A 26556-nucleotide genomic window follows, 5' to 3' on the forward strand; every position below is an offset into this window, starting at 1 on the left:
GTTAAGGGACAGGAGTGGTCCACTGTGTTATATCTCTACCAAACACAGCAGACACTGAGTCACACCAGGGGCTTCTTGCAGTGCCTGCTACTGCCTAGCAAAGTATATTGGATAGTTTATTTTTGTCATTAAAATGTGCATAGCGCAAGTGATGAATCCTGAATAAAATGTGTGGATTTTTCTGTGTCAGAAGAGATCCGGCAACAAGGCATCAATAGAATCTATTTATTGCAAAGCTACAGATTCTCAGATATTGACAGGCATTGGTTTTGAAAAGCATTTGATGGCAGCAGCCAGGTAAACAAAACCAAAGACTGCTAACAGGGCTATTAAAATCATTGTCATTTGTGTGAACTATCCCTTTAAGCACATCATTTGAGGAAAATAAAACAGGCAGTGCAATTGTAGATATTAAAAGTATACAATGATTGTGTACTTTCTCCAATAATTCATTGTGGATAAATTAACTGTTTATGCCCTTGTCTCTTAATATTTGAATACATTTATACAGTTCTGTGATCTCCTTTTGCATTTTCTTTTTCCTGCTTTATCCTGGTCCTTTCATCCTTCTCTCGCTGTCTACTGTGTTCTATTAATTTTAGTCTTTGGATCTCGATCTCCCGTCTTCGTTTTTCTTCCATCTTTTTTTCTGTTTCCATTCTCACTTTCTCAGCAAGGAGTTGCTTGTTTTCCTCTTCAGTCCTCCTCTTTTCCTCCTCCACTTTCTGTTTTTCAGTTTTGGCTTGATCGAGGTCTCTCTCTGCCTTATCCGCTCGATCTTTTGACCAGTCTCCACCCATTCGCTTGTTGGTCTCTGACTTTCTTAGAGATGATGTGAAAATAACAACAAAAATAGACAGTGAATGCTCTTGCTAGCAAAGCAGTAATTTTGTACTGTCTGATTTGTGAGTTGACCTTCGTGCCTGCTCCCATCCCCTAATATTCTGTATTTCTTTTGACTCATTTGAATACAGTCAGACCAGAAAAGCCACATCCCAGAAGGGCAGATAAGCGGAAACCCTGATTAGAAGCACCTGCTGCTCATCTGTTTCTTTACAGATGTTGTCACTACACACTGAAGGCTGTAAAGCCGACACATCTGTGTGCGCTATCCCTGATGCAGTGAAAATTACAAAAAACATAGAATAATGAAGAAAGATTTATGCGACAACTTACACCAGCGGGTTTTACGCACCAGCCAAGCCTCTGGGAGAGCGCGATGGTTCTCTTTTGTTCAATAAAGCATACACATTATTACAGCTATTGTCCGGGATTGGTACATACATATTTAACAAAAAATATATAATTACATTTAAATTAATGACACAGTATAACCAGCAATTTGAAGAATATAACTTATAAATACGTCATGAGCTTACGATTGTTTATTTTGGGTTCTAATGGGGAAAAAGACACTTATTTTACTCCATTGTTTATAAATATAAAAAACCTATGTATAGATTCAAAAGATGGTTAAAACTATAATGCAGATGTCATGGACTGTCAGTCCTGGCATCTGGAGCACATTCTTGAATTTGAGAGGGGTTACATTTCCCTAGCCCCATCCCTCAGCTGCGGACCACAATAAGTGGTGGGACGGACAATGTTATTTCTCAACTATCAATTCAAGTAACAATTAAAGCTACAATTAAAACTACATTTGGTGAAACAGCGCCTTTGATATTGTTTTAGTGATGAAACGCAGGAGACAAGTTGTGTCAGATGGAAGAAAGGTGTTCTTCCTTTGAAGTAACTTCGTTGTTGTAATATTCCAAACGGACGTGCCAGTTTCACCAAATGCGGATTGTAGCTTTAATGATTGGACAGTAAAGGTTTTGCTTAGCAACCATTTAGGCTTATCGAAATGAAATAAGGGTTAGTAGCCTACCTTAAATCAACGAAGCTTTCCGATGGATGTCAACCAGACAGAAATCACAAGTAGATGTACAAAATAGAAGCCAAGTAGAGCCCATAGGTCGGGATGTATCTCTACCAAGATGTAGACCGGGAGTGACACCCTGTTTTATAGACCAAATCACAGAGTTTCTAAACCCAGAGGTGCAACATCACGAGACTTCCAGGAACGCTTGTGAAACAGACTGAACAGAACATGCCGGGATTTGGTGCTTGAGAAGTCAATGACAGAAGTGAAAATATCTTCCTTAGTTGTTCATTTTCACAAAATCAAAAGGAAAAACCTAGATTCGAGACAATTTCTTAAGTAGTTGAACATGTTATTTCACTAATCTCGTGAAAGTAATAAACTGACACGTTTTAATTTTAGTCAAAAACAAGTTTATATCGAAGGACTACCTTTGATTTTCCTGCTTGCACATGCGCAATTCGGCGCAAGATGACCATTAGACCCGATGACTTGCTTCTACGCCTGAGCTTTGACAGCCAACGTCGCCATGACATCACCTACAAGTGTAGTCGCGGATTTGAATAGGATAATCATTTTTAGCTTATCTTCATACTGTATTGTCTTTGACCAAATCTCTCTTTCTTGTAATATATGTGACCACCCCACCCAAACACTCTTCTTGTAAATCACATGACTAAAGGTAAGCCTCTGACTGCAGTCCGAATTCAAAGGGTGCATTCCAAACATGTAAAAAACACCCTCTCCCCTCAAATTAAGTGGACACTTCAAATCAAATCAAATGTATTTGTCACATACACGTGTTTAGCATATGTTATTGCTGGTGTAGCGAAATGGGTTGTTTTTACAGGGTCAGCCATAGTAGTACGGTGCCCCTGGAGCAAATAAAGGTTAAGTTCCTTGCTCAAGGGCACATCGACCGATTTTTCACCTGGTCGGCTTGATTATTCAAACCATCAACCGCTCGGTTACTGGCCCAACGGTCTAACCGCTAGGCTACCTGCCGCCCTGATGACATATCATGACGAATGATGAGTTGACACTTGCAGGGCAAGGGGCGAGGGAAGAATGAATACATTTTAAATGGACGTGCCCTTGCCCAGAAATGTGTCACTAGTTCGTCCCACGGTTGTGTTTTCTGTCATCATGGAACCACCGGTAGCTGTTGTGTGTGCCTTATATGCGACACAGTGAATGATGATTGCATTTCATGTTTTGGCTAGAAGACAACACATCCGCAGATATCGAATGCTAGCCATCGGAGGATATCAGGTAAATCGAAAACTACAATGTATAAATGTGATGCCAGGACAAGTTGTATGCTCTAGCTAACGTTTCCAAAAGCTAACCAGACAAAAACATAATTACTTTTCCGATATGTGCTTGTGCTGTCGTGAATTAGTAGCACAATTTCTAACTTATTTACATTCATTTTTACTTATACTTGTATTTTGACCTCTCCATTTTGATGTTGGTTTCACGTTTTGGCTGCCTTTTCTTAGCGGATGATTAATCATCACAAATTTAATAGTGGCTACTCCATCACTCGAGGTGCTAAGTGGTTTTTAGAGGGCGTATACCTCTCCACGTGCATATTGTCACTTCTCCGCACGTTCCTGCTGTGTCAGAGGTGAACTGGACTGCTGTACCTAATTATTCTATATCGACATTATCGAAAATGAATCTAAACGTTTTTATATCGTTATTGAGGGATATTGATTTATCGCCCAGCCCTAGCCTACATCATATCAAATTCAAAAATGAAGAAAAATTACAGAAACAGAGCATCACTTAACCTGTTGTGGTATAGGGGGCAGTATTTTCACGGCCGGATAAAAAACGTACCCAATTTAATCTGGTTACTACTCCTGCCCAGAAACTAGAATATGCATATAATTAGTAGATTTTGATAGAAAACACTCTAAAGTTTCTAAAACTGTTTGAATGGTGTCTGTGAGTATAACAGAACTCATATTGTAGGCCAAAACCTGAGAAGATTCCATACAGGAAGTGCCCTGTCTGACAATTTGTTGTCCTTCTGTTGCATCTCTATCGAAAATACAGCATCTGTGCTGTAACGTGACACTTTCTAAGGCTTCCATTGGCTCTCTGAAGCCGCCAGAAAGTGGAATGGTGTGTCTGCTGTCTCTGGGCAAAGTACAGCAGCTCTGTTTGTGAGTGGTCAGCCTGGGGACAGTGAGACTGAGATGCGCATTCACGAGACTACTCCATTTTTTTCTCAATTTTTTTCTTTCAGCCTTTGAATGAATACAACGTTGCCCGGTTGGAATATTATCGCTATTTTACGAGAAAAGTTGCATAAAAATTGATTTTAAACAGCGTTTGACACGCTTTTAATGGAATATCTTGAATTTTTTTTGTCACGAAATGCGCTCGCGCGTCACTGTTTGGATAGTTACCTGAACGCACGAACAAAACGGCGGTATTTGGATATAACTATGAATTATTTGGAACCAAAACAACATTTGTTGTTGAAGTAGAAGTCCTGGGAGTGCATTCTGATGAAGAACAGCAAAGGTAATCCAATTTTTCTAATAGTAATTCTGAGTTTAGGTTGTCCCAAACTTGGTGGGTGTGAAATTAGCTAGCCGTGATGGCCAAGCTATCTACTCAGAATATTGCAAAATGTGCTTTCGCCGAAAAGCTATTTTAAAATCGGACATAGCAATTGCATAAAGGAGTTCTGTGTCTATAATTCTTAAAATAATTGTTATGTATTTTGTGAACGTTTATCGTGAGTAATGTAGTAAATTCACCGGAAGTTTTCAGTGGGTATGCTAGTTCTGAACATCACATGCTAATGTAAAAAGCTGTTTTTTGATATAAATATGAACTTGATTGAACAAAACATGCATGTATTGTATAACATAATGTCCTAGGAGTGTCATCTGATGAAGATCATCAAAAGTTAGTGCTGCATTTAGCTGTGGTTTGGGTTTATGTGACATACAGTATATGCTTGCTTGGAAAATGGCTGTGTGATTATTTGTGTCTATGTACTCTCCTAACATAATCTAATGTTTCGCTTTCGCTGTAAAGCCTTTTGGAAATAGGACAACGTTGTTCGATTCAGGAGAAGTGTATCTATAAAATGGTGTAAAATAGTCCTATGTTTGAGAACTTTGAATTATGACATTTTGTGGTTTTAAATTTGGCGCTCTGATTTGTCACTGGCTGTTGAATAGTCTGGGACGATTTCGTCCCACCTCCCCTAGAGAGGTTAAAAGGGGAATGGAAACACTTCAGGAAGTACAGTTGAAGTTGGAAGTTTACATACACTTATGTTGGAGTCATTAAAACTAGTTTTTCAACCACTCCACACATTTCTTGTTATCAAACTATAGTTTTGGCAAGTCGTTTAGGACATCTACTTTGTGCATGACACAAGTAATCTTTCCAACAATTGTTAACAGACAGATTATTTCACTTATAATTCACTGTATCACAATTCCAGTGGGTCAGAAGATTACATACACTAAGTTGACTGTGCCTTTAGTCGGCTTGGAAAATTCCAGAAAATGATGTCATGGCTTTAGAAGCTTCTGATAGGCTAATTGACATCATTTGAGCCAATTGGAGGTGTACCTGTGGATGTATTTCAAGGCCTACCTTCAAATGCAGTGCCTCTTTGCTTGACATCATGGGAAAAATCTAAAGAAATCAGCCAAGACCTCAGACAAATATTGTAGACCTCCACAAGTCTGGTTCATCCTTTGGAGCAATTTCCAAACACCTGAAGGTACCACGTCCATCTGTACAAACAATAGTACGCAAGTATAAACACCATGGGACCATGCAGCCGTCATACCGCTCAGGAAGGAGACGCGTTCTGTCTCCTAGAGATGAATGTACTTTGGTGCGAAAAGTGCGAATCAATCCCAGAACAACAGCAAAGGACCTTGTGAAGATGCTGGAGGAAACAGGTACAAAAGTATTTCTATCCACAGTTAAACGAGTCCTATATCGACATAACCTGAAAGGCCGCTCTGCAAGGAAGAAGCCACTGTTCCAAAACCGCCATAAAAAGCCAGACTATGGTTTGCGACTGCACATGGGGACAAAGATTGTACTTTTTGGAGAAATGTCCCCTGGTCTGACAAAACAAAAATAGAACTGTTTGGCCATAATGACCATCGTTATGTTTGGAGGAAAAAGGGGGAGGCTTGCAAGCCGAAGAACACCATCCCAACCGTGAAGCATGGAGGTGGTAGCATCATGTTGTGGGGGTGCTTTGCTGCGGGAGGGACTGGTGCACTTCACAAAATAGATGGCATCTTGAGGATGGAAAATTATGTGGATATATTGAAGCAACATCTCAAGACATCAGTCAGGAAGTTAAAGCTTGGTCACAAATGGGTCTTCCAAATGGACAATAACCACAAGCATACTTCCAAAGTTATGGTAAAATTGCTTAAGGACAACAAAGTCAAGGTATTGGAGTGGCCATCACAAAGCCCTGACCTCAATCCGATAGAAAATTTGTGGGCAGAACTGAAAAAGCGTGTGCGAGCAAGGAGGCCTACAAACCTGACTCAGATACACCAGCTCTGTCAGGAGGAATTCACCCAACTTATTGTGGGAAGCTTGTGGAAGGCTACACAAAACGTTTGACCCAAGTTAAACATTTAAAGGCAATGCTACCAAATATTAATTGAGTGTATGTTGTCATTGTCTCCGACCGTGGCCCCCAATTCACATCACGAGTATGGAGGACCTTTGTGGAGAAGCTCGGGGTCACGGTCAGCCTCACTTCCGGGTACCGGCCTCAGTCAAACGGGCAGGTGGAGAGTTTGAACCAGGAGCTCGTGAGGTTCCTGAGGATTCACTGTCAGGACCGGCAGGATGAGTGGGCACGATTTCTTCCATGGGCAGAGTACGCCCAGAACTCACTACGTCACTTCTCCACTGGGTTGACCCCCTTCCAGTGGGTTTTGGGATTTCAGCCGGCTCTGGCTCCGTGGATCCCGGGCCAGACTGAAGCTCCTGCGAAAGATGAGTGGTTTCGGCACGCAGAAGAAGTGTGGAGCGATGCTCACGTAAGACTCCATCATCCCGCTCCAGAGTACAGGCCTCGGTGTAACGCTCATTCCTTTGACGATAAATGATGCAGAATAATGTATCCACGCTTTTGTCACTTCTAGATTAGTCGACTGCAATGCTCTACTTTCCGGCTACCCGGATGAAGCACTAAATAAACTTCAGTTAGTGCTAAACACGGCTGCTAGAATCTTGACTAGAACAAAAAAAAATGTATCATATTACTCCAGTGCTAGCCTCTACACTGGCTTCCTGATTAGGCTAGGGATGATTTCAAGGTTTTACTGCTAACCTACAAAGCATGACATGGGCTTGCTCCTATCTATCTTTCTGATTTGGTCCTGCCATACATACCTACACGTATGCTACGGTCACAAGATGCAGGCCTCCTTATTGTCCCTAGAATTTCTAAGCAAACAGCAGGAGGCAGGGCTTTCTCCTATAGAGCTCTATTTTTAAGGAATGGTCTGCCTACCCATGTGAGAGATGCAGACTCGGTCTCAACCTTTAAGTCTTTATTGAAGACTCATCTCTTCAGTAGGTCCTATGATTGAGTGTAGTCTGGCCCAGGGGTGTGAGGTGAACGGAAAGGCACTGGAGCGACGAACCACCCTTGCTGTCTCTGCCTGGCCGGTTCCCCGCTCTCTGCCTCTAACCCTATTACGGGGACTGAGTCGCTGGCTTACTGGTGCTCTTTCATGTCGTCCCTAGGAGGGGTGCATCACTTGAGTGGGTTGAGTCACTGACGTGATCTTCCTGTCCTGGTTGGCACCCACCTCGGGTTCGTGCCGTGGGGGAGATCTTCATGGGCTATACTCGGCCTTGTCTCAGGGTAGTAAGTTGGTGGTTTGAAGATATCCCTCTAGTGGTGTGGGGGCTGTGCATTGGCAAAGTGGGTGGGGTTATATCCTGCCTGGTTGGCCCAGTCCGGGGGTATAGTCAGATGGGGCCACAGTGTCTCCCGACCCCTCCTGTCTCAGCCTCCAGTAATTATGCTGCAATAGTTTGTGTCGGGGGCTAGGGTCAGTCTGTTATATCTGGAGTATTTCTCCTGTTTTATCCGGTGTTCTGTGTGAATTTAAGTATGCTCCCTCTAATTCTATCTCTCTCTTTCTCTTTCTCTTCTCTTGGAGGACCTGAGCCCTAGGACCATTCCTCAGGACTATCTGGCCTGATGACTCCTTGCTGTCCCCAGTCCATCTGGTCGTGCTGCTGCTCCAGTTTCAACTTTTCTGCCTGCGGCTATGGAACCCTGACCTGTTCACCAGACGTGCTACCATGTCCTGGAACTGCTGTTTCAGCTCTGTCTCTCTACCGCACCTGCTGTCTCTACCTCTGAATGATCGGCTATGACAAGCCAACTGACATTTACTCCTGAGGTGCCGACCTGTTACATCCTCTACAACCGCTGTGATTATTATTATTTGACCCTGCTGGTCATCTATGAACGTTTGAACATCTGGGCCATGTACTGTTATAAACTCCACCCGTCACAGCCAGAAGAGGACTGGCCACCCCTCAGAGCCTGGTTCCTCTCCAGGTTTCTTCCTAGGTTCCTGCCTTTCTAGGGAATTTGTCCAAGTCACCGTGCTTCTACATCTGCATTGCTTGCTGTTTGGTGTTTTAGGCTGGGTTTCTGTATAGCACTTTGTGACATCGGCTGATGTAAAAAGCGCTTCTTAAATACATTTGATTGATTGAAACACAAAAGACACACCCTCCTCCACTTACCCTCGGGGGAATCCCTGCAGCCATCTTTGCCTTCGGTCCAAACAATTAGCCAAGCAAGGGAAGTTGACAACGTAAACGCCCCATAATTCAATTTGTGATGATTATACATCCGCTAAGAAAAGTCTGCCAAAACATGAAACTAACATCAATATGGAGAGGTCAACATACAAGTAAAAATGAATGTAAATAAGTTAGAAATGGTGATACTAATTCACGACAGCACAAGCACATATCGGAAAAGTAATGATGTTTTTGTTTGGTTAGCTTTTGGAAACGTTAGCTAGAGCATACAACTTGTCCTGGCATCACATTTATACATTGTAGTTTTCGATTTACCTGATGTCCTCTGATGGCTAGCATTCGATGTCTGCGGATGTGTTGTCTTCTAGCCAAAATATGAAATACAATCATCATTCACTGTGTCGCATATAAGGCACACACAACAGCTACCGGTGGTTCCATGATGACAGAAAACACAACCGTGGGACGAACTAGTGACACATTTCTGGGCAAGGGCGGGGTCCATTTAAAATGTATTCATTCTTCCCTCGCCCCTTGCCCTGCAAGTGTCAACTCATCATTCGTCATGATATGTCATCAGGGCGGCAGGTAGCCTAGCGGTTAGACCGTTGGGCCAGTAACCGAGCGGTTGATGGTTTGAATAATCAAGCCGACCAGGTGAAAAATCGGTCGATGTGCCCTTGAGCAAGGAACTTAACCTTTATTTGCTCCAGGGGCACCGTACTACTATGGCTGACCCTGTAAAAACAACCCATTTCGCTACACCAGCAATAACATATGCTAAACACGTGTATGTGACAAATACATTTGATTTGATTTGAAGTGTCCACTTAATTTGAGGGGAGAGGGTGTTTTTTACATGTTTGGAATGCACCCTTTGAATTCGGACTGCAGTCAGAGGCTTACCTTTAGTCATGTGATTTACAAGAAGAGTGTTTGGGTGGGGTGGTCACATATATTACAAGAAAGAGAGATTTGGTCAAAGACAATACAGTATGAAGATAAGCTAAAAATGATTATCCTATTCAAATCCGCGACTACACTTGTAGGTGATGTCATGGCGACGTTGGCTGTCAAAGCTCAGGCGTAGAAGCAAGTCATCGGGTCTAATGGTCATCTTGCGCCGAATTGCGCATGTGCAAGCAGGAAAATCAAAGGTAGTCCTTCGATATAAACTTGTTTTTGACTAAAATTAAAACGTGTCAGTTTATTACTTTCACGAGATTGGTGAAATAACATGTTCAACTACTTAAGAAATTGTCTCGAATCTAGATTTTTCCTTTTGATTTTGTGAAAATGAACAACTAAGGAAGATATTTTCACTTCTCTCATTGACTTCTCAAGCACCAAATCCCGGCCTGTTCTGTTCAGTCTGTTTCACAAGCGTTCCTGGAAGTCTCGTGATGTTGCACCTCTGGGTTTAGAAACTCTGTGATTTGGTCTATAAAACAGGGTGTCACTCCCGGTCTACATCTTGGTAGAGATACATCCCGACCTATGGGCTCTACTTGGCTTCTATTTTGTACATCTACTTGTGATTTCTGTCTGGTTGACATCCATCGGAAAGCTTCGTTGATTTAAGGTAGGCTACTAACCCTTATTTCATTTCGATAAGCCTAAATGGTTGCTAAGCAAAACCTTTACTGTCCAATCATTAAAGCTACAATCCGCATTTGGTGAAACTGGCACGTCCGTTTGGAATATTACAACAACGAAGTTACTTCAAAGGAAGAACACCTTTCTTCCATCTGACACAACTTGTCTCCTGCGTTTCATCACTAAAACAATATCAAAGGCGCTGTTTCACCAAATGTAGTTTTAATTGTAGCTTTAATTGTTACTTGAATTGATAGTTGAGAAATAACATTGTCCGTCCCACCACTTATTGTGGTCCGCAGCTGAGGGATGGGGCTAGGGAAATGTAACCCCTCTCAAATTCAAGAATGTGCTCCAGATGCCAGGACTGACAGTCCATGACATCTGCATTATAGTTTTAACCATCTTTTGAATCTATACATAGCTTTTTTATATTTATAAACAATGGAGTAAAATAAGTGTCTTTTTCCCCATTAGAACCCAAAATAAACAATCGTAAGCTCATGACGTATTTATAAGTTATATTCTTCAAATTGCTGGCTATACTGTGTCATTAATTTAAATGTAATTATATATTTTTTGTTAAATATGTATGTACCAATCCCGGACAATAGCTGTAATAATGTGTATGCTTTATTGAACAAAAGAGAACCATCGCGCTCTCCCAGAGGCTTGGCTGGTGCGTAAAACCCGCTGGTGTAAGTTGTCGCATAAATCTTTCTTCATTATTCTATGTTTTTAGTAATTTTCACTGCACACAGATGTGTCGGCTTTACAGCCTTCAGTGTGTAGTGACAACATCTGTAAAGAAACAGATGAGCAGCAGGTGCTTCTAATCAGGGTTTCCGCTTATCTGCCCTTCTGGGATGTGGCTTTTCTGGTCTGACTGTATTCAAATGAGTCAAAAGAAATACAGAATATTAGGGTATGGGAGCAGGCACGAAGGTCAACTCACAAATCAGACAGTACAAAATTACTGCTTTGCGAGCAAAAGCATTCACTGTCTATTTTTGTTGTTATTTTCATATCATCTCTAAGAAAGTCAGAGACCAACAAGCGAATGGGTGGAGACTGGTCAAAAGATCGAGCGGATAAGGCAGAGAGAGACCTCGATCAAGCCAAAACTGAAAAACAGAAAGTGGAGGAGGAAAAGAGGAGGACTGAAGAGGAAAACAAGCAACTCCTTGCTGAGAAAGTGAGAATGGAAACAGAAAAAAAGATGGAAGAAAAACGAAGACGGGAGATCGAGATCCAAAGACTAAAATTAATAGAACACAGTAGACAGCGAGAGAAGGATGAAAGGACCAGGATAAAGCAGGAAAAAGAAAATGCAAAAGGAGATCACAGAACTGTATAAATGTATTCAAATATTAAGAGACAAGGGCATAAACAGTTAATTTATCCACAATGAATTATTGGAGAAAGTACACAATCATTGTGTACTTTTAATATCTACAATTGCACTGCCTGTTTTATTTTCCTCAAATGATGTGCTTAAAGGGATAGTTCACACAAATGACAATGATTTTAATAGCCCTGTTAGCAGTCTTTGGTTTTGTTTACCTGGCTGCTGCCATCAAATGCTTTTCAAAACCAATGCCTGTCAATATCTGAGAATCTGTAGCTTTGCAATAAATAGATTCTATTGATGCCTTGTTGCCGGATCTCTTCTGACACAGAAAAATCCACACATTTTATTCAGGATTCATCACTTGCGCTATGCACATTTTAATGACAAAAATAAACTATCCAATATACTTTGCTAGGCAGTAGCAGGCACTGCAAGAAGCCCCTGGTGTGACTCAGTGTCTGCTGTGTTTGGTAGAGATATAACACAGTGGACCACTCCTGTCCCTTAACCCCCACCTCTACAGCACCGGTTAGATGTCAATGTCATCACTCAGTAAAACACCTCAGCATAAAACAGCAAATATGGATACTCCAGAAATTCTTCTTAAAGAGGCAAAAAAAAGTGATCAGGTTGAGTTAGTAGTGAATGAGGTGGAGAGGGTAGAACAGCCAGAAAGGCAGTGCAGCAGAGTTGGCTGCATGTTTGGCGGTAGCTAACTAGTCCCCATCAGCATAAGGGTAGGCTAATGCTAATAAGTTAGCGTTCAGTATCCTAAAGGTATTGGATGTCAGTCTGAGTTATTTAACAGTATATTTAGTGAATGGGCAAGCTAAGAATGTTGATAGAAGTCATGATATTAGGAAAAGTAGTTATTTCCAGCAAGTGTATTTGATGGGTTTCGTTTCTGTAGCTAGCTAGCTTCTGTAGCTAGCTGAGAACGAAGAGCTGAGCGAATGTTTTTCTGACTGAAGCACATATCTTCTGACAGTGACACAGCGCCACCCTGTGGACTGAAGCTGAACTTCACTACAACATATTTAACCCTTTATAAAATGAGCAATGCTGAGGTAGTAGAACTAATGAAATGAATCATAGGTCTTATAACCTATATCATTCTACATGTAAACATGCTTGGCTCGTGTTATTTCCATATAGTCTATGTGACTATTTGTGAAGAACTGCCCATTATTAAATTTGTGAAATAATGTAATTGTGCTTTTATTTTTACTCTTTATTCATTTAGCTACTTTTTCTATTGTTGCATTTTTGAGAGGTGAACCTGCAAGAAGGGGGAGGGCAGCCAGAAAGAGGGGGGAAAGATGGTCAGCCTTGTGGTTATATTGTACAGTGAACAAAACATGAAATACATAGGCCTTTAAATTGTGTCCTCAAATGTTACGTAATGGTAGAATTGACGAGGTCTGATAACTCATTCCATTCCACAAGTCCATTTTTCTTTGGCTCAAGTCTCTTTATATTCATATAGCCTAGGGGGCTATGTAGCTTCTTATCTGTCGTGTTTGGAGTTGTGTTGCGTTGTTATGTGAACATTTAAAATGTTTCTTTACAGTTGAGTTGACCTGGTTGTGTCTGTATACTAGGATAGGGCTGTAACGGTACAGGTATACCTACCAAACCTTGGTTTGGTCCGCACTGTGAACCTGAATGAATACAAAAAAACATTTCAACAAAAAATGAAAACACTAGGCCTATACGCCATGCCTACGCTGGGTTGTATGCCATTGTCCTGTGAGTAAAGCTGAAAAAACATTGTAGGTTATTCTGTTAACATGTAAACCATATATAGCTTCCAAATACATTTTCAAAACTATCCTGTGAATATCATCTAGAGCGCTGACTGACAGTCCTTCTAGAATTTGAGGGTTACCAGCCTCATCAAAAAGCTAAGCTGTATGCCAAAACAAGAGGTGTGGCTGCTGTTTTGCTGAAAAACAAATCCAGAGTGTAGAGAAACTTCTGTATTTTCTACTCACATTTGTAATATATGTCCTCTATTTTTTTCAGTTTGGTACATTACTTAAGTCAACTTAAGGTGGATTGTTTTAATTAAGACTGTATTATGTCGACCAGAAAACCATCAACATGTTCAGTGTCTTTGTTTTTTTCCCCCAAAGAAATAAGAGCACCAATCGTTAGGGCTCCAGAGTCCTCTTCCTGTTCAGAAAGAACAACAAGACTGGAGAACAAAGATGTGAATGACTCAAATGTTTGCATCACATACTGTATCAGTGATAATTTACACACGCTGCATTGTCTGGGCAATGAGCAAAAGAACTATGATTTTTATGTTGACAGCCATATTATCTGTTGCAATTTTCTAATACCGGGGCTGCTGAAGTAACCCCAGTTCTGATATGTTTTCAGAACACTGAGTCATGTCTGACTCGGAGACCATCGAGCTAGCCGCTCTGGGCCGACCCTTCCAGCTGGGGATGCTGTATGACTGTCGTAGAGATGTCCTCATTCCAGGTACAGGAAACTATTCCTCTTTGGTTTGGAGGTAATCAGTGTGCATCATCTTGAATTCATTGACAGTGTTTCCACCACTGAGTTGGATAGAGGGCACACTGTTCTAGCACAGAGAACACCATTGAGGGTTTTCACCATTTTAAAGTAGTTTCTACGGATTTAGGAAGAATGAGCAGGAGGGGTCAGCCAATGAATTGCACTCCTGAACAGACATTCCATAACTGCAGATGTCAGTAAATCACCAACCTTGGCTTTATACCTGTTCAGACTATACTGTACACACTTCACACAGTAGGTGGTGATATGCACCTTTTCAGTTTATTTACAAACTGCTAATACACTCATAGAAGTTGAAGACATTGGGGACATACTTGTGAACATAAGCAACCATTTAAATTTAAACAGTTTCTCCAGGTCAAAATGAGTCTCAGCTAATTAAAATTGTTGATTTACTTGCACGTGACAGAATGCTAAATTGTAGCTGGTCCCATCAGATAACATGGCATAAGTTAGCGCTATGCTAACCTCACCAGTTGGCAGCGATTATATTCTGTCTGATCCCTCCAGAGGACCCAGATTGAATTATGTAATCCTTCCTTAACCCAAAGGAAGTATCTCCCAGTTGAATACTTCAAAATGGGGAAAGTCCTGAATGGAGCTGCCCATGCTAAAACAGGCTTTTGGGCACTTAAGTCCTCTGTGATGCTGTCACAGAATCGGCCATTGCAGAGAGAGATTAGCTTTCTGGTGCATCTCTATGGTTACCACAGAGTAAGAAAAGCTAGAGGACGCACTTGGGACAAAAGAGTGATGTCATGCAGGTTGTTTTTGAAGTGTTCATATTGTAGTAATGCTGTCAATGACAAAGATTACCCTTTTTTTTCCTTCTGAGAGTGTAATGTGGCACTATTTGTCCCTGTAGGGCAGTGCTTCTCAATTATTTTCTGTTACGCCCCCCCCCCTAGGAAGAAGTAAACATTTCGCGCCCCCCAACTCTCCGCCGCGACTCTAAATAGTATCATTTGTCTATAAAATTGTTATAAGTACACCTCTGCATAACATTGTATCCTTATTAACATTAAAGAAAAAAAATATATATATAGATCAACTTACAACAAAGAATAACTTTATTAACATTGTTTTTTTTAGTTTGTAACAGAAAAGACTTCAAGTGCATCAATTTGCCTGAAATTTAAAAAAAAAATTCAGCCCTTATTTAAACTGTAAACATTTTTGACCATTTGATACTGAAAAATAAAATTAAATATAATCAATAAATAATAATAAATTCAAATTGATCAGCAACATTAACTCAGGAGCACAATATATGAAACATTTTGACCTATAAAACAAAAATGAATAAAACAATTTGTGCTGATTTTTTTTTTTAAATCAAAATGAGGAAGTCAGGATTAATGGCTACAATGAGCACGTTTTGCAGAGCTTAGCTTTTCCAAGCGGGGTTTGAAGCATGATACTGCAACTCTCAGCTCCTGCTCAATGTTTAGCTGGGACCTGTACTTGGTCTTCAGTGCAGCAACAGCAGAGAAGCCAGTCTCACAAAGATAAGATGTTGCAAAAGGAAGAAGAATGCCCATGGCCCTCTGCCCTAAGAGTGGATACTACCTCTCTACACTCAGCCAGAATTCACTCAGTGTCTGTGATGTGAACCTCAGTCTGAATGTGGAGTCAGACGTCATATCAATGAACTGGTCCTCCTCTGCAGAGCTGAAACCAGTTGGAGCTGGTGCATTGAAAGGATCTCTCACCCAGTCATATTGGGAACTGTTTTCAGGGAAGTACTTTTTAAAGAATCCCATCAGTGATGAAATATGCTCCTTAATATATGGAATCACTGAGGTGGCATCATAGTCAGTAGTGTCAACAAATTCATGCAGGTTCTGGAATGAATCAGTATTTCCTTCATCAAGTCGCCTGCCCCACATTGCAAGCTTTCGAGTGAAAGAGCTGATCTTGTCTGTGACCTGAGGGAGGTGTTTATCTTTCCCTTGAAGCTGTAGATTTAGTTAATTTAGCTTTCCAAATATGTCACTCAGGTAGGCCAGTTTTGCCAGGAAGTTCTCATCACTAAAGGTTTCTGTGATGTCATACTTGTGCTCCTGCTCCAAAAACATTCTTATCTGCTCTCTGAGCTCAAAATCTCGGGACAAGACTTTTCCTCGTGACAGCCACCTTGCTTCACTGTGAAACAGCACAGCTTGATGTTCAGCTCCCATCTCCTCACAGATGGCAGAGAAGACTCTTGTTTTTAGTGGTCTGGTCTTTATACAATTGACTACACCTACAATGTCAGTCATAACCTCACTTAATTCAGAGGAAAGGTGCCTTGATGCCAGTGCTTCTCTGTGTATAACAGTGTGTCCACTCAGCATTAGGTGAGGCCTTCTTGATGAGTGCCCGAAGTCCTTTTCTCATCCCTGCCATGGTCTGTGCACCATCACTGCAAACACCAATGCAGTTCTCCCACTTTAGCCCATTCTCAGTCAGAAAGCAGTCCAGCATTTTGAATAGCTCTTCAGCTGTTCAGCTGTGGCTCTGTCTCTGACATATTTACAAAAAAGTCGATCCTCACACAGGGAGTTTGTCATGTCAAAACGTACATAAGTGATAAACAAACAGTCTTTGTTGCTGTCAGTTGCTTCATCGAACTGTAAGGCAAAACGTTTGTCTTTGAGTTTATCTACCAGCTGTTCTTTAAGATTGTTAGCAATGTCATTTATACGTCTGGCGACAGTGTCATTGGACTGGTCGTTTGCAGCACTTGCGTCATCCAGCATGACAGAGACCATGTCTAATGCTGCAGGCAGTATCAGCTCCTCTGCTATGGAGTGGGGTTTTTTGCACTGAGCAATTTGGTACGCCACCTTATATGATGCTAACAGTGCTCGCTGGTTTACTGAAGAAGCATTCACAAAGCGGGACGATTGTTGACAATATTCGGCACGTTTTCGCTGAAAAAACTCAAGCGGCTTATCAGCGTGATTGGGGTGTAATGTCTATAAGTGACGCCTTAATTTATTTGGCTTCATGCTGTCCGCTGCCAACATTTTTAGACACAGTAAACATACCGGTCTTTCCTCGTCTCCCACCGTAGTCACAGTGAAGCCAAGCGCTACATACGCTTCGTCATATTTCCTCGTCTTAGCTTTCGGGAGACTTACGTTTGTCTCATTATCTCCGTCTCTCTCCATCTTTCTTTTCATCCCTGTTAAATATTTTTCCATGGTGTCTCTTAAGGGTTTGTTATCTGCACTTCATATCTCCTGCTCTGTGCTGTGTGCTCTTGTTCGGTTAAAAAAAAATACTCCCCGCGGCAAGAAAAAGCATGTTCCCCGGGGTCACGCGCCCCCCTGGCATCGCTCCGAGCCCCCCCAGGGGGGCGCGCCCCACTATTTGAGAAGGACTGCTGTAGGGGAACATTCTAGATAGAGTTCTATCTCGAATCTTTCTGGTTCCAAATAGCACCCTTTATTTGGTACCCAGATTCTATTTGACCTGAAAGAAGCTTCAGATAGAACCCATTTCCAGACTGGTTCAAATGGTGCTACAGAGCATTTTTTTACTTCTGAGTGTAGGAGGTGTAGGTTTTCTAACTATGGGTTGACACCTAGAATATTTACTTTGAATTAAATATTTACCTTCAATTAGTTATTTGAATTTAACCATGTTTACATATAGAAATATTTACACATGTACACGTTGGAGTATAATTTTCACAATAAACGTTCTTTGGTCATTCTCTTTAAACTGCAGGTATCACTCTCTGGGATTCTGAGATGCTGCAGAAACACATCAATGTCCGTCCACAACCAAACACTGACTTCAAAATCATTGCTTCAGACTCAAGTGAAGCCAAGTCAGAGGCTTTGAATGTGTCTGCATCTCTTGACGCCAGTTTCCTTGGTGGCTTAGTCAGTGTGAAGGGTTCTGCTGAATTCCTACATGACAAAAAGACCTCAAAGCGTCAGTCTAGGGTTTCTCTGCAGTACCGTACCACCACTCGCTTCGAGCAGTTGACCATGGACCACCTGGGGGTAGGAAATGTGAAATACTCTAATGTCTTACAAGAGGGCTCTGCAACCCATGTGGTGACTGCCCTGCTGTTTGGAGCGCAGGCCTTTTTCGTTTTTGACCAAGAGGTTTCCTCAGGAGAGAACCACCAGGACATCCAGGGAAACCTGCAGGCCACAATAAAAAAGATCCCTCAAATGTCAATAGAAGGGCAGGCAAATTTGAAGATGAGTGAGGAAGAGCAGAGAGAGACCAATAAATTCAACTGCACTTTCCATGGTGATTTGGCACTAGAAAACAACCCTGTCACATTTGAAGATGCCATCAAGGTGTATGCTGGCCTGCCATTTCTGCTAGGGGAGAACGGAGAACATGCTGTGCCCATGACCGCCTGGCTCTATCCTCTCAAGAACCTGGACTCTGCAGCTGCCCAGCTAGTCAGGCAGATCAGTGTTTGCCTGGTGCGTCGCGCACAGCGACTCTTGGACGGACTCGACAATACTGATGTACAATGCCAGGACATGATGAAGGAAGACATGGCTATCAAGTTCCCTGAACTCAAAGCCAAAATCAACAAGTTCAGGGACTTGTGCTCAGAGTACAAGCTGGTGTTCCAGAAAGGTCTCTGCAAGGTTCTTCCCAACATAAGAGGAGGAGGAATGGAGGAGGAAGAGCTGATAAAAATGCTCAACAGCAAAGAACGTTCTCCATTCCAGAATAACCTCATGATCACGTACCTGGACGACAGAGAGAGAGAGATGAATGTTGTTCGCTCTTACCTTGACATAATGAAAGAGGTACAAGTTGTGTACTCAAGCAGTGAATTGGATGGAATAGTGCTTGATAAAGCTAATGATTTTGTAGTGTGTTTTGCATTTTCCTATTTGAAGGAGAAAGAAGAGTATGTGTTAGACGTGGAGAACTACTTGCTGGAAGAATCAAAAAGTGATTTTTCACTGATACCTTACAATCCCAACGCAGCCGGGAAGACTACAGCAGAAAAGTGGTTTCGCTCGGGGGAGGTAACGACCCTAACTAGGCAAACCATAAATCTGTTCCTAGACTTCAAAGATTCAAACAAAGGCAGAGAAAATCTTGCATTCTGCATTGCATCAATTCCAAACAAACACCTCACTGCTTCCTCCATCCATGTCTATGAAAGAGGGACACTTTTGAGTCAACAGTTTGAGCTGCCATCAAAGCCAGGTGTTCCCACCATCAAGAGTCTGGAGCATGACTGTGTCCACTTGCAAGTCAACCCTCCCAACCTTGGTGTTACCTGTGTGGAGTCGTACCAGGTTGTGTACCAGGCTGAGCAGGCTGACTCTGAGTGGACAGAGGTGAAATCGGATGCTACAACTAACCAGGTCACCATCAGTCGTTTGGACCCTTACAAAAAGTACCGCTTTAGCTGCAAGGCAGTGTGCAGACCTGGTGTGAGCCTCTCCAGTGACTGGACAGAATATTTCAGGACCCGCCCATGTAGCCCCCCTGGACCACCCACAAAGAAGAGGATAGAATCGGGAAGTATCAGAGTGAACTGGGACATTCCTACCATGGTGGGAGATGATGTTGAAGTCATTGGTTATGTGGTTGAATACAGAAAGAATGTAAAGGCTATAGACAATCAGATGTGGCACACCATGAAAACCACCACTAGAGAGAGTACACTGGAAGGACTTGAGGCTGACACTGCATACAGCATCAGAGTCTTTGCTAACTGTGGCGAAGCAGGGAATAGTCTACCCAGTTCTGAGACTGTGCTGACTACCCTTAGGGTCTCTGATCCCCAACCGAAGATGAGCAAATCAACCAGAGCAAAAAGTGAGGAGTTCCTCACAAAATCCCAGAAGGTGGAAAAGGGCAACCCCTCAATCCACTGGCTGAATCTGGAACAGAAGTTGGGTGTAAGTGACAGTTTTGACCAGTACAGATTTGGGAAGAAAGTTGAGCAAGGTAATAACAAGGTGATATTGCTTCTGGGGGCCACAGGTGCAGGAAAAACAACTCTGGTCAATGTCATGATAAACTACATTCTCGGGGTAAAGTGGGAAGAACGTTACCGCTTTAAGCTCATCCATGAGGTGACCAACAGGTCACAGGCTGAGAGCCAGACTGTGGTTGTGACATCATACGAGCTCTACAACCAGCCAGGCTTTCAGATTCCTTATTCTCTGACCATCATTGACACACCAGGGTTCGGAGACACCAGAGGAATGGCTCAAGATAAATTGCTCACCCAGATGTTGAAGGATTTCTTGTGTAATCCTTTAGGGATTGATCACATTGATGCACTCTGCTTTGTAGTGCAGGCAACACTTGTTCGTCTCAGTCCTTCCCAGAGATACATCTTTGATTCCATCCTGTCCATCTTTGGAAAGGATGTTGCTGAAAACATCCTGATGCTTGTGACATTTGTAGATGGGAAGCAAATACCGGTGCTAGAGGCCATCAAAGCTGCAAATCTGCCTTGTAAGAAAAACAAGAAGGGGCTACCAACCCATTTCAAATTCAACAGTTCATTTGTGTTCTCAAAGGAGACGGAGAGCAGCTCTGAAGAGGATGATTCCAATGATGATCATAAGGCCCAGTGTCCAGATCAATGGAGTTCAACTTTCAAGGAGATGAAGAAATTTTTCCAAGCACTGGAAAGCATTGAGAGTAAAGATCTGACCCTGACAAAGAAAGTTCTGGAAGAACGTGAGCTTCTGGAGAAGACATTGACACACCTGACCCCTCAGATCACAGCAGGTCTGTCAAAGCTAAGTGAGATCAAAAGCTTCAAACAGTGTCTGGAGAACGAGGACGAGAACATGAAACAGAACAAAGATTTTGAATCTGAGGTAAATGTGCTGCAGGTGAAGAGAAGCAAATTATCCCAAGACTTTGCAACAAACTGCAAGATATGCAATTTCACATGTCACACCTGCTGTTTCCTCCCAAATGAGGATGAAATCAAAAGTTGTGCCGTGATGGATGATGATGGCAACTGTACCGAATGTCCAGGAAAATGCTCTTCCACTGACCACGACAGGGAAAAAGTCTTGTTGACATATGAAACAAAGACTGAGAAAAGGACTATTCAAGAACTGAAGGACAACTTCATGAAGGCATGGGACAAGTCTAATGAAACCAAGGAGATGCTGGATAAACGTGAGGATGAGTTTCATATGATTGAGGACGCGCTGATGAATTTGATCAAGCAGTCTTCTGACTGTCTCAAGAGACTTAATGATGTTGCCCTGAAACCAAGCTCTCAGTCCACTGTGGAGTACATTGAGATACTCATTCGCACAGAGGAGGACGAACGCAAGCCAGGCTTTGAGGATCGGATCGTAGAGTTGAAGAAAATGAAGGGAGAGCCTGAGATTCTGGAAAAGATTGCAAAAGGAGAAGATTTACTCCCAAATGAGCGAAAATTCATGAAGGATAAAAAGGATAGTCGGCAGGAGGTTCCAACATAAGTCAGGGATGTTGTCCTGCTAACATTATCCGGAAACAAAATTGGGTCTCTATTTGAACATCAAGCTTCCCAATATTGTAGGAACGTTTGCGTTTGTTGGGAAGATCCAACTGAGATGTGGGGTTAATTGGATTTGTAAATAAAACTCAGCCTTGTGTAAAGCCGTATGTTAATTTGTCCACCTCAAAGTAACTGAACAAAAATGAGGGCCTAATTTAGATCTAGATTAAATCAGAACTGCATAGAAAATCATTGGTTTTGTTTAGGCAATGTCAGAGGTGCAGGGCTGGCCCTCCCATTAGGCAAGATTAGGCGGCACTTGATTTTGGGGTGGCATTTTGACAATTGGCTGCTGCCCTCCAGCGCCCCTGATCGGCTACTACATCACCAGCGGCACCCCAGCCACCAGCTCATTAGCGTTGCTGCAGTTCCCGCCCCCACCCCATTCCCGCTTCTCCTGAAGTGCATTCCCACTATCCTTGGTAGCTATGTTGACGTGTGTGTTTTATGTGGGATTATCCAATTGTGAAACAATAATAAAAAGGAATCTGCCAATGAAATTATTGTATTGTTTTGTATTTTGTGAGTGACAAAGATGATTAGCGATTAAGGCAGTAGCCTAACCTAGCCTGTTAACCTTAGCTAGCTACTACTAGTGGATTTAATTTTAGCTAAAAGTAATCTATAGAGATTTGAAACAATTTGCTACCATGTCTAAGAGACGACAACTACCAGGAAGCCTGTGTGGAGAATGACAAAAATAAATAAATAAATATCTTATATAAGTGTTATTGTAATTGTAACAATTATGTAGTCGTGCCATGTATGATAACAGGTGGCATATTATTAATAAGAAACTCGGTTTCCTACTACAGGTAGTTGGCTGCATAGTGATAGCAACATTGTAACTCTCCGATGCAGGGGTTAAAGTGAAATTCCCTTCTGCCTGGTAAGGGACTTCCTATATGTGCCCGCGTGCACCAAACATTTTTATGGGCATAATCATAGGATTACATGTACAATTGGAGCCTATACGTTTGCGTTTACTGAGTAGAGTAGAGCCAACTGAGATGTGGGGTTCATTGGATTTGTATTAAAACTCTTAGCCTTGTCTAAAGCCTTATGTTAATTTGTCCACCCCAAGGTAATTTAACAAAAATTAGGGCCTACATTAAATCAGAACTGCATAGAAAATCATTGTTTTTGTTCAGGCAATGTCAGAGGTGTAACTGCATCAAATCTCTGAGTGGCTGTTCTTGTGGTCATTGTCACAAAGCCACACCCATCCTACCCATGTTAGAAGTTCAGAAGGAGAAAGTGTAGGCTATATAGAAATAATGACACGTTGAAAATGATTAAATGAAAGAATAAGGATTGATCTCATCCTAATGGAGGTGTACTGTGTATTACAACACACATTCCTATGTTCAACCTTGTCAAACGGCTCAATGAGATTTCTAATAATGAGACTCAGTGTATCAAATGGCAATGTCCGCGATAGCGATAGGTGTAACGCTGGGAAACGCTTGTTGATTTGACAGCTACAACACAGTAACACCTCTGACATCGCCTACAGGTCTTTCTATAAGCTAGAGTACCAGTGAGGATTTCCTGCGGTGGACAAAACACAGATACAGCTGTTGGTATGTAATTGATATAAGGAACATTCAATACAATTCACGAGTTAATTTAACAAACTCAGTTTAACCCTTTCTCATGGTTGGTGTCTTGACAAATTTGGCCAAAATCATGTGACATAAAACATTACATTTCTTACCTTGCATTTATGGCTGTGTTTTTTGTTATATCATATATTAAGCATTTATCAGTTAAATGAGACATTGAACTTGAACCCGGTAAGAATCCTGGATCTTGCTCGGACAGTTCTTTGTTTGGCGGTTTTGGAAATGCACTGTAACTAGGCTTATGTAACATTTAGTGTTTCCTTATGTCACGGTGTGAGTATAGTTTTTATGGGCACACAAATCCAAAATGTATGTGATTACAAAATCGAATGCTTCTAACTGATATATTCTTAACTTGATATTTAAAACCATAATCGATATTCACTTCCTATTTCGCAACAAAGCATCCTTCACTCATGCTGCCAAACATACCCTCGTAAAACTGACAGTCCTACCGATCCTCGACTTCGGCGATGTCATTTCCAAAATAGCCTCCAATACCCTACTCAACAAACTGGATGCAGCCTATCACAGTGCCATCCGTTTTGTCACCAAAGCCCCATATACTACCCACCACTACGACCTGTACGCTCTCGTTGGCTGGCCTTCGCTTCATACTCGTCACCAAACCCACTGGCTCCAGGTCATCTACAAGACCCTGCTAGGTAAAGTCCCCCCTTATCTACGCTCACTGGTCACCATAGCAGCACCCACCTGTAGCACGCGCTCCAGCAGGTATATCTCTCTGGTCACCCCCAAAGCCAATTCCTCCTTTGGTCGTCTCTCCTTCCAGTTCTCTGCTGCCAATGACTGGAACGAACTACAAAAATCTCTGAAACTGGAAACACTTATCTCCCTCACTAGCTTTAAGCACCAGCTGTCAGAGCAGCTCACAGATCACTGCACCTGTACATAGCCCATCTATAATTTAGCCCAAACAACTACCTCTTCCCCTACTGTATTTATTTATTTTATTTTGCTCCTTTGCACCCCATTATTTCTACTTTGCACTTTCTTCTACTACAATTCTACCATTCCAGTGTTTTACTTGCTATATTGTATTTACTTTGCCACCATGGCCTTTTTTGCCTTTACTTCGCTTATCTCACCTCATTTGCTCACATTGTATATAGACTTATTTTTCTACTGTATTATTGACTATGTTTGTTTTACTCCATGTGTAACTCTGTGTTGTTGTATGTGTCGAACTGCTTTGCTTTATCTTGGCCAGGTCGCAATTGTAAATGAGAACTTGTTCTCAACTTGCCTACCTGGTTAAATAGAGGTGAATTAAAATAAAAAGAAATAAAAATTAATGTGGTTCTTCAATAATTCTGCATAATACTTGTTGGGTGCGCATTTGTCCAGCTGTCTTAATTACATTGTGATATTTTCACACATCAAATGTATTTTCTGAATGACAGTCAAGTGACAAACAGCTGTTGTGATACAGCACTCGATGCAACAGCCAAAGTGCAGGGAAAATATTGTTAGGAATGTCCATAATGTTTTGTTGTCTCCTTCATTAACCCGATGAAGACCATTGTGCCGTGGTCCATATTAGATCTAACATCCCTAGCAGATAATTGATGTTGATCATCTGTCTGCTTGATTTACAGCAGGGTCACGTTAGATTGAACAGAGAACGAGTCAAGGTAATGAGTTAAAGTTTAATTGGACACAGAGTCGACTGGGCGCAATTGTGTAGCTATCGCATATGGAAGCATGGCCTTAACTACATATGAGAACACAGAGGTCTGTGTATTTTTTGGCCAATTCATATATTTTATTGCATGACAAGATAAAAAAAAATAGAAAAGGGTTGAAAACTCGTTTATTTTATTTTAATCTGAAATCAAACAATTCTAGAACTTTTTTGTTTTTGTCAAAAGGAAATATTAAATAATGATTTGATTATTGTGTTTTTATAATTGTAGGTTCTAGTTCAAGCCGTGAAAATAGTGCCGGATTTAGAAATCATAGACCCCGGGGCTTTGTTTTTTAAAATAATGCACACTGACTTACATAACGATGGAGATGAAGCCATAGGCTACCCACGGTGATTGCCATTGTGCTTGCTGTGGCAATAGTCCGTCTCAAGATGAGCGACTTTGAAAAACAGTGCTACTGCTAGAAATTGAGAGTTGAGATTTTTTTAAAATATTGTTTCTACATACAGATTAGTAATCTATTTTCAGAAGTAGGAATTTGCTTTCCAAATTATACATTTTTCCCAGGATTGTATTTGGAAATCTGCAAAAGGCAAACCGACAGTTGCAACCAGCCATAGCAGTATACTGAACAAAAATATAAACGCAACATGCAACAATTTCAGACTTTACTGAGTTACAGTTCATATAAGGAAACCAGTCAACTGAAATAAATAAATTAGGCTCTAATCTATGGATTTCACATGACTGGGAATACAGATATGCACCTTTGCAGCGCGACACATCGCCTTCCCATAGAGTGGATCAGGCTGTTGACTGTGGCCTGTGGCCTGTGGTACCACTCCTTTTCAAAGGCTGTGCGAAGTTGCTGGATATCAGATATGAAGGTAAGACACAGATGCAGACTACATCGAATAAACAATGGCTTAATAATCCAACAGGGGCAGGCAATAGACCGGTCAAGGCAGGCAGGTGTCAGTAAACCAGAGGTGGGGCAGAAGTACTGGACGGCAGGCAGGCTCAGGGTAGGCAGAGGTCAATAGTCCAGAGTTGGTGCAAAGGTACAGGTCGGCAGGCAGGCTCAGGTTCAGGCAGAGTGTTCAGGAAGGCGGGGTCAGAGTCAGGATGGGCAAGGGTCAAAACCAGGAGAGCGAGAAAAAGAGAGACTGGGAAAGCAGGAGCCGAGACAAAAAATGCTGGTTGACTTGACAAACAAGATGAACTGGCAACAGAGAACACAGGTAGAAATACACAGGGGATAATGGGGAAGATGGGCGACACCTGGAGAGGGATGGAGACAATCACAAAGACAGGTGAAACAGATCAGGGTGTGAGACGGGAACTGGAACACGTCGATCCAGAGCATCCCAAACATACTCAATGGCTGTATTGTCTGGTGATTATGCATTCAAATTGCCATCGATAAAATACAATTGTGTTCGTTGTCCGTAGCTTATGCCTGCCCATACCATAAACCCACCACTACCATGGGGCACTCTGTTTACAACGTTGACATCAGCAAACCGCTCACCCACACGACGCCATACTTGCTGTTTGCCATCTGCACGGTACAATTG

At 41.9% G+C, this 26556-nt stretch overlaps 1 protein-coding gene and 1 long non-coding RNA gene across 3 annotated transcripts; one reads left to right on the forward strand and one right to left on the reverse strand.

The window, feature by feature from the left end:
- Positions 1–209: 209 nt before the first annotated feature.
- LOC106597247 (uncharacterized) lies at positions 210–2030 on the reverse strand. Its single transcript, XR_014391998.1, has 2 exons — positions 1889–2030; positions 210–822 (listed from the first exon to the last, which is right to left on the reverse strand). It is a non-coding gene; the product is annotated as an uncharacterized LOC106597247 (long non-coding RNA).
- An 8102-nt stretch (positions 2031–10132) lies between these two features.
- On the forward strand, positions 10133–22172 carry LOC123742505 (uncharacterized). 2 transcript variants are annotated; one of them, XM_082974789.1, is made up of 3 exons: positions 10133–10274; positions 14025–14129; positions 17904–22172. In XM_082974789.1, exons 2-3 carry the CDS (start codon positions 14036–14038, stop codon positions 21623–21625), a joined length of 3816 nt encoding a protein of 1271 aa, XP_082830915.1. In that variant the 5' UTR covers positions 10133–10274; positions 14025–14035; the 3' UTR covers positions 21626–22172. The 2 variants fall into 2 exon arrangements, with proteins under 2 accessions (XP_082830915.1, XP_045573377.2); XM_045717421.2 differs by lacking the exon at positions 10133–10274 and adding an exon at positions 13772–13851.
- The last annotated feature ends 4384 nt before the right edge of the window (positions 22173–26556 follow it).

The sequence above is a fragment of the Salmo salar genome, chromosome 04, assembly GCF_965601325.2.
Source record: "Salmo salar chromosome 04, fSalSal1, whole genome shotgun sequence".
Taxonomy (NCBI): domain Eukaryota; kingdom Metazoa; phylum Chordata; class Actinopteri; order Salmoniformes; family Salmonidae; genus Salmo; species Salmo salar.